Source organism: Etheostoma cragini, chromosome 22, assembly GCF_013103735.1.
Source record: "Etheostoma cragini isolate CJK2018 chromosome 22, CSU_Ecrag_1.0, whole genome shotgun sequence".
Lineage (NCBI taxonomy): Eukaryota > Metazoa > Chordata > Actinopteri > Perciformes > Percidae > Etheostoma > Etheostoma cragini.
In genome coordinates, this window is record NC_048428.1 from 21,274,209 (window position 1) to 21,282,940 (window position 8,732).

General features: G+C 43.2%; 1 protein-coding gene across 1 annotated transcript in view; it reads right to left on the minus strand.

The window, feature by feature from the left end:
* Positions 1–8,732, minus strand: part of LOC117938277 (disco-interacting protein 2 homolog C-like) — a gene marked incomplete at its 5' end in the record, with an annotated part of 67,270 nt that overhangs the window by 2,228 nt on the left and 56,310 nt on the right. The window contains 5 exon segments of the mRNA XM_034862800.1: positions 607–781; positions 1,524–1,598; positions 7,397–7,454; positions 7,547–7,608; positions 7,866–8,036. Coding sequence (XP_034718691.1) covers positions 607–781; positions 1,524–1,598; positions 7,397–7,454; positions 7,547–7,608; positions 7,866–8,036 — 541 coding nt within the window.

Genomic DNA, 8,732 nt, shown 5'->3' on the forward strand with positions numbered 1-8,732 from the left:
GTGTTTCTTAACTTCATAACATGATTATAACTGCTGTAAGTCACCTTATCCTTTGTGCGGGGGCTTGATGGAATCACACTACTTTAAGCTTTCTAATGATGTGCTGCATGACCGTGTTGGTGACGATTTAATGCTTGCATTCATAAAAAACAATTCATGAAAACACGTTGTGGAAAAACTCGTACCGTTTGGGGAACCGTGCTCTCAGAGAATTAACCAAATATTCAGGGCTCCTCCATATGATCATTGTACCCTCGGACGTTGTGTTTTACTGATACGACGATGACGTGTGAATAATCCTTTTTTAACCCTTGTGTTGTCTTCCTGTCGACCATGAAAAGAAGATATCGCATTTTCTGACATTTTGTCACTTTTTCAAAGTGGTGAGTCCTTTTTTTGATGTTTTTTCCAAAGTTGTTTGATATTTCTAATGTTTTGACATTTTCATCTTATTTTGAAGGCCACATTTTTTTGGTGGTGAAAGAACTGAAAACGGGTCAAATTTGACCCGAAGACAACATGAGGGTTAAAAAGAGACAAAGAGAGAGAGAGAGAGAGACAAGTCGGTGCAGCGGGCGGAGCGAGGGAGCTGAGGAGGACACTGACCTCCGTTGGCGTCGGTGAGCTCGGTGCGGCGGAGGAAGCCCAGGTACCCCGTCCTGGCCCAGACCGTCTGAGTGTCCCCGAAACTGAGTCTGGAGTTGAAGTGGTCCGACTGCAGAACCTCCTCGCCGTACCCGCTGTAGTAGCCGCTGCCGTTGTGGGCGCTGTGCACCCAGATCTGCCGAAACCAGGAGAGGAGAGAGGTGTGGTTCAACTACACCCTAATGCGCATTACCGAGGCCGCGTGCTGCTACGTTATTACAACCTATTTTAAAGTTGGGTGGAGAAATAACACAACAACAGAATGTTTAAGAGTGGAGACTGTAAGAAACGAATGTAAAACCAAAAATTGGGAAGAAAATAAAGATGGGCAGATCAGATGAATTCAAATTCTAATCATATCTATATCTATCATATCTTTCTATCATATATTTCATATCAGAAAACAGCCAGAAGAGATAGAAGGAGGAGGAAAAAAAGAGTAAAAGGGATGGATGGAAAAGGAAATAAAGACAAAAAGAAAAGGAAGACTAGAACAAAAAGATGGAAAGACACACAAAATGGAAACAAAGAAAAAGGAGGACAGCAAATGAGAAATAAAAGCTCAGAAAAGAACAAATAAAAAAGTGATACGATAAGGGTTGACTGAAAGGAGAACAGAGAAAAACGACAAAAACAAAGGATAAAGATGACAAAAATTAAAGACCAAAACAATAAAAAAGACAAAAAAAGAAGAAAAATAAAGGGATAAGGAAAGAAAATGAAAAAGTGAAGATGAAATGAAACGGTAAGAAGAAGGCAAAAAGGAAAAGAAACGATGATGACAATTTTAAAAAAGGGAAAGAAGAATCAGACAAATAATAAAAGAGAGGAATAAAGGGACCGGAAAATTGGAAAGAACGAATATAGTGTGTGGTGACCTCTCCGAGGTGGGAGTCTCCCAGCGGGCCTTTGGTCTCTGGGTTGGCGATGATGATGCGGACTCCGGGGAGGATCTGAGGAAACAAAACAAAAAAAGAAAGTCAAAGATAACCAGTTGCCATGGTTACCGCTTCCCTCTGACTCCCGTCTCCGATTCCAGCAAAAACACAAAAATAGACCCAGCTGTTTCTATTCAACTCTCAGCCACAGTCCACGACTTCATCTCCTTAACGCGGATTTGACTCTAGGACAGACAGATGTGTCAGGGACGGATGTCCCAGGGACAGATGTGTCCCGGACAGATGTGTCAGGGACGAATGTGTCAGGGACAGATGTGTCACGGACAGATGTGTCAGGGACAGATGTGTCAGGGACGGATGTGTCAGGGACGGATGTGTCAGGGACGGATGTGTCAGGGACGGATGTGTCAGGGACAGATGTGTCAGGGACGGATGTGTCAGGGACAGATGTGTCGGGGACGAATGTGTCAGGGACTGATGTGTCAGGGACGGATGTCTCAGGGACAGATGTGTCAGGGACGAATGTGTCAGGGACCGATGTATCCCGGACAGATGAGCCAGGGACAGATGTGCCAGGGACGGATGTGTCAGGGACAGATGTGCCAGGGACGGATGTGTCAGGGACAGATGTGTCGGGGACGAATTTGTAAGGGACGGATGTGCCAGACGCGGATGTGTCAGGGACGGATGTGTCAGGGACGAATGTGTCAGGGACTGATGTCTCAGAGACGGATGTCTCAGAGAGGGATGTGTCAGGGACGGATGTCTCAGAGATGGATGTCTCAGAGAGGGATGTGTCAGGGACGGATGTCTCAGGGACAGATGTGTCCCACCTCACCCAACCACACTTTATTACGTTCTTCTCATAATCTTCAACAAACAGAAACCCAGTCAAAGACTTAGTTGAGGGACGGGCTGCCTGGTAAACAGGCTGTTGTCCCTCCGTCCTCCTCCTCCCACGCACAGTGAGTCAAATAAAGCGCGGGGCTGATCAATAAAATCATGACGTCCTCTATTTGTGTGTCAGTGTGGGGGACGAAGACATCTCAAGTCTCATCAGGCGCCGTCACGCTGCTTCCTGCAGCCAGAGACTCACTTCCCTCGCCTGTCAGACCGAGCTCATTTCTGTTAAACATGAACTAGAGATGTGAGGAAAACATGCGATAAAGTGGTTGATTATCGCAATAACTGTATTACTTGTGATAAATAAACAGATATTAAAGTGTACTCAGTTCTGCATTTCTACTGCTGTCAGTATTCTGCTAAAAAAACGTTGTTTTATTGAAGAAATTGAACATGGAATTGAATTGAATTTAAAACGCAGCACTGAAAAAAAGAAAGACTTGATTTTAAAGCAGTTTTCTTTCTGAATTTTTAAAGATTATTTTTTGGGGCATTTAAGGTCTTTATTACATAGGACAGCCAAAGACAGGAAATGTGTGAGTGTGTATGTGTGTGTGCGTGTGTGTGTGTGTGTGTGTGTGTGTGTGTGTGTGTGTCTACCGGCTGTGCTACCCAGGCACCCCTAAAAAGATCTCGGGGTATCCATGGCGATGTGTGTATTGTTAACATTGCATTGACGATAAAAAACGATATTTTGTGCAGCGCTAATCTTGCGTTCTTTTTACTTTCCAAAGCAGCTGGTGTCTAAACTTTGAATTCGGGCAGCAGCCGGTAGACCACGGACCCCACGGACTGAGGAGGGTCCCCCCACCTGACAGGATTTTGGCTTTAAGGTCTTAGATTACAGACTGTGTATGAAACCCCTTATCAAAATACTTCTGGTCATAAACCCCAAAGAGACCGATTCAAGTGTTTACCTGATGAATGTCTGACTAATCTAGTCTTAACTGTCCTTTACCTCGAAACCAAGACCTTCATTTCACGACTAACATCTTCAGAAGACCCCTTTTTAAACTAAAAAAGACGTCCTTGTTTTTAAAGACAGCCCAGGCTGCCGGGGGGTTTCAGGAGATCTACCAATCCTGTTCTGGGGACTCTGAACCAGGGCCGATAGAGACCATTAGTGGTTAATAAAACCGATAACTGATATTTAGAACCGATATGCATTTACAGTGAAAAGGAAAATCTGGAAGTCAAAATTAAGATTTTGGAAAGTTCCAAACTCCAACACAGAACTTTGTTTAGAGGCTTTAAGCCATTATTTAATAAATGAGAAACTTTTCAACATAATGCCCAGGAACAGAGAGACAAAGAAGAACACTTTTTAATTCATTAACTTTATCGGTTATTAGGCAAATAAACCGCTGATTTGGGACTGTGTTTCTGTTTCATGTCAGCAAACGTTGTCTTGTTCTCTCAAAGTTAATGGCTCTATTAAATGAATTCCTCTTTTCTCTCAGGCTGACTCTAAGACATCATGTGACGCTGTGAGCTCTCCCGCTGACCTCGGTTAGTTGCTAAGAGACCTGTAATGAAACTGAAATAACCGCTGCTCAGCGATCAGATGAGCACAATGTAATCTGCACCGGGATGAAGACCTGCAGCTTTGGAGTTCTGCAGGAGGACTCAGACGATGAGATGATTTAACAATTGTTTAAAAAATAAAGCTTTTCGGGGACGTTTCTTGTCTTTATCAGACAGAGGCGGAGGAGGAAGACGCTTGTTGGCTCGTCATGTTGGCTTGCAAGTTGCCAAATAAAGACACAAGAGTATGCATATCCATATATCTGATGAGTGGAAGAGTGAGAATGGAATTTTAGCTGATAATTACATCAATTAAACCCCAATAATCTGGATCCCTTTCTAACAAAAGCTGCAAAAGACACTGTGTCTCAGTTTAGGAGAGAGAATATTTTCTCATTTAACTACAATGTGTTTATAATAAACTGTATCGACTGTGGGAAAGTACACTGGTCATTTAAAAAAGTTAGCTTTTATCGTCTCTTCACATTTTGGTATATCTGTAAAATCATCAGCGTTGTTTTTCATTATTGTCAGTTCTCCATCACTGTAGAGTAACTCTCAGCTCTACCTTGGCAACAGTAGAAAAATCTAAAAAAGATGTTAAGATTGTTAATTATGAATGACGACGGAAATGAACAGAAACAAAATGTACTCCCAACATGTGTTGTTCTTAAAATGTCCTCCTGTATAAATAAACTGCAGTAAAAGCCTTGAGTCAGTCTCCTGAATGTGGGGGCGAGTGGAGCGCTGCCGCTGATGAGATCTTCTTCCTTCACCATCTGCCACGATGTGATGAGTGGTTGCAATCATTTATAATTATCTCTAAATCGGGGGTTAACTATCTTGTTATCTTGGAAAAACAATAAGTGAGTGAAAGACTTTTCTCGTTATTACTAAATTGAGTCTTGAGTCAAATACGTTCAGCTTTCTCCCCAAAAAACTAACTTTGTTAGTCAGAGTAAAAGCTCTAGTTCGTAACTTTTAGATATTAATGAACGTCCGTTACGTTGGAGCCATTGAGTTGCTCCAAAGCTAATGAAGACTATCGGCTCCACACAACTCTCTCTGTGTCTCTCAGTACGATTATGTTCAGAAGATTGGGTCATCTGGCGACTTTCTCAAAACTCAAGTGAAGATAATGACCTCTTCTGAAGAGTCCATCATGTTTTAATGAAGATTAATCCTCCGTGTCCTCCTTGGCTACTAGCAACTGTGTATGGGTGCGTATGCTACTAACAGAGCGAGGGCTGACTCGCTATGAAGGGTTCCAGCGGGTTGAATGGCGGGTTGAGCAGAGTTACACACGTCGTGTGCATGAAACGTCTGTATTGTAACTGCGCTGCATTTTTATGAACTATGATATTCTGGCCATGGGTCCCATCTCTGGCCCAGGTCCAGGTCCAGCAGCTCCGTCTCACACGCTACTACTCTCCCAACTGAAATAAGTTGCATTCAATAACTTCTTCTGTGTTTTTCGCCATGGAGTTACCCGCGGAAACACTGGTACAAATAAAGGTTTGCCTCGGTATACAGCTGTGTTAATAACCATTAAAACTGTAGACAAATGTTGGAAGTGTGGACCGGCGCTGGTGTCGCTGTGTCTCTCCATGTTGCTGGGAGCCGTGTGTGAGTGAATGGGGGCGGGGCTTACTCTATCCTCTGTGACTGTCTACATCTAGAAACTAAAGTACAGGGTGGAGGGAACAGCTCCGATTGGCACATGATCAGACGGTGGTTTACGGAGCGGTAGATGGGCTTTGCAAAAAAAACGGAGCGTTCTATAAACGGAACGACGGATTTAAGATATTGCTCAATCACGCAGATTTGATCGTGGGAAGCCCAAATCTTGATCATGATTAAAATTTGATTAATTGTGCAGCCCTAATGATAAGGTTTTTGGATATACCCACACATCACAAGGTCGAATCTTTTCAAGAAGCTGGTTAAAGGAATGAAAGAGGGACGCTGTGTTGGCAGGGTCCAACAAGTCCTCCACCGCTGTAAAACTCTATAGTCACTTTCACTTGCAATGTAAACAGCTCGGTCTGAATATGGTAAAGACTAAAACAGGAATAATATGCGCATGTAAATGTAGCCATTGATGGTTTCTGGATTTAAGAAAGGCAACATATGAGACAACCTTCCGATGAATGTGATGTTATCCTTCCTTCACCCACGTCTCCACAGACAGACAGCGTGGACTCAGACCTGCTGACTCAGACCTGCTGTCTGCTTTGACTCAGCCGATGTGGGAGGATGTGCAGTCGAGAATAGAAATCTTCTGTCATTCAAATTGCAGCATTTGATGAGTTTCTCCGTTGTGAGCTTGTATCTGTTGTGCGTCGGCTGTGCCTGACAGTTAAGTGAGGTTTTCTAAATTAAAGCTCTGGTTCTTAACTTTAAGATATTAATGAACGTCCGTTACATTCGAGTCGTGGTCAAATAAGTTGCTCCAAAGCTAATGAAGACTATCAGCTTCACACAACTCTCTCTGTATCTCTCAGTATGACGATGTTCAGAAGATTGTGTCTTGCGGTGACTTTGCGCAGAAACTCGAGTAAAGTCAATGACCTCTTCTAGAGAGTCATTATGTTTTTTTTAATCCTCCGTGTCCTCCTTGGCTACTAGCAACTGTGTGGAGGAGGATTGGAGGGTGCGAGATCACAGAAGGCTTTCTGTCTCCCCGATGTAAGTAAAGTGCAGTACTGAGTTGAGCATGCTCAGATTTAGCCGGTAAACGGCATACACGTAATACTGAAATTTGTGAAAACATTACAAAGCAACTGTTATACTAACAATAACAATAGATGGAAATGATTTCAAAAACCGTTTTTCGTTTGCTCACATTAGCTCAAAAAGTGACAGCTTTTGTTGTGTGTGATTGCTAGCTCGTAGCTAAGCTAGCAGTCATTTCAACAATGATTTAGCTATCTATGGTTGATTGATTGATTGCTAACGTTAACTGACAAGTAGGTCAATTTTTACTGTATTGACACTACAGAAGTCTCTCGTTAGCATCTCGTATGCTACTTGTCGCAAAGTGATGCATCTTCACTTGTCTCACATAGGGGAGTGACAAAGACTTGAATCATGTGGACACGACGACAGTTTTGTTTTGTCTCATGGGGGAGAGAAAAACTACGGCCTACAGCTTTAAAGAGTCCTTGCCAAAATGAAAGTTTAATATGAGTTGTTTATTTTGATCTCCTCAGTTGCACACACAAATGAATCATGAATCATATCTTGCAATGAAGGAAATAAAGCAATCAAAACATGCAGTTTAATTGGATCAGTTTGGAAAAAAACATTGTGTGGGCACTCTGTTTTTTAATAAACCAAACCTGCAATCACAGGTTAGGACAAAGTCCTCAGCTTGAAAACAAGACCACATGCTACACATCAATCTTAATGTAAATCAAACTCACCTTGCCAGATTCCATTAGCGGCAGACTGTGAGGAGAACCTCTTTCCACCAAGCGGACCCTGAAACACACACATGTGGAAATGTTACAGTTTTGTACGCTGAAGAGAAAGAAAGAAAGAAAAACTAAAGCTGACAGGACGCACTGCGGTACCTGTCATGACGCAGCGCTCTCATGTCCACGTACACAGTGGTAGGGTCCGGTCCTGAAGTGCCCTGCAGCCAATCACAGCACAGACACAGTGAGCATGACAACTCAGACTAAGACCATAGCTACCAGTTCTTTTTAAATGTTTTCTGGCTCTTGCTTCCATCATGCAAGATAAACAGGTTCTCACTTCACTATGAGACAATCTTTAGGAAGGTTGTGCATTTTTGGAGTAAAAAAAACAGTGTTTTACTGCAAAGTCTCCTTTAATAAGCTGTGGAGTGTCTGTGGTGTCGGTGTGCTGCTGCTGCTCGTCTGTTCCTACCTGCAGGCAGATGGCCAGGTTGACTCTGCAGCCGAAGGCCGTGCTGACAGACCGCGGGTGAAGGCCGAGGTCTTTGAAGAGCTTGGAGAAGGAGTGTGTGAGCGACATCCTGGGCCTCTCCTCCGCCACCACCACGCATGCCCGAACCCGGGACAGATCCAGGCCCCGAGCCTGGACCAGAGACGGGAAAACACACATTTTATCACAAAGTAGACAACGGAGGGGCTTCGACCTTCAATCTATGGTCTTAACTGTAATCAGAGATACACGTCATAGATGTAATTAATATCAGTGTTCAACGCTAGGCAAGTAAATACACTTTCTACTTGCCCAAAGCCAATTTTTGTCAGAAAAACAAGTTTACTTAAAAAAACTAAAAAGATCATAAATAGACAAACTACAAATCTGTCAAAAAACATAGGGAAAAAACTGTCTATCTTCAAAAAATCCCTCTCAAAAAAGCTTAAAAATGCATCAAAAAACGCCAAAATATGTCAACAAAAACCTCTAAAAAGGTGTGTTTCATCCTCCAGTTTGAAGGTTTAGCTTTGGTTTGGGCTTTATTGCTCCATGTTAGTGACGGTCCTCACAAGTAGAGAAATACACAGGTGTGTGTGTGAGTCGAGAACATTTGTTACTTTTCCCTCTGTGTTCAGCCTTCAGTCTCCATGGAGACTTAAACAAAAAAAGGTCTAAAATCCCTAAAATTAACTCCGCTGTGACCAATCAGAGGTGTCGGAGACTTCAGACGTGGCCTCAGGCTTCAGCAGACAGAGACGGAGTTTATTAGCGCCGAGTCAGAGGACAGATGTCTCCTGCAGAGGACTGAAGTCAGCTGGACAGCGTCAGAGGGGGGGGGGGGGGGGG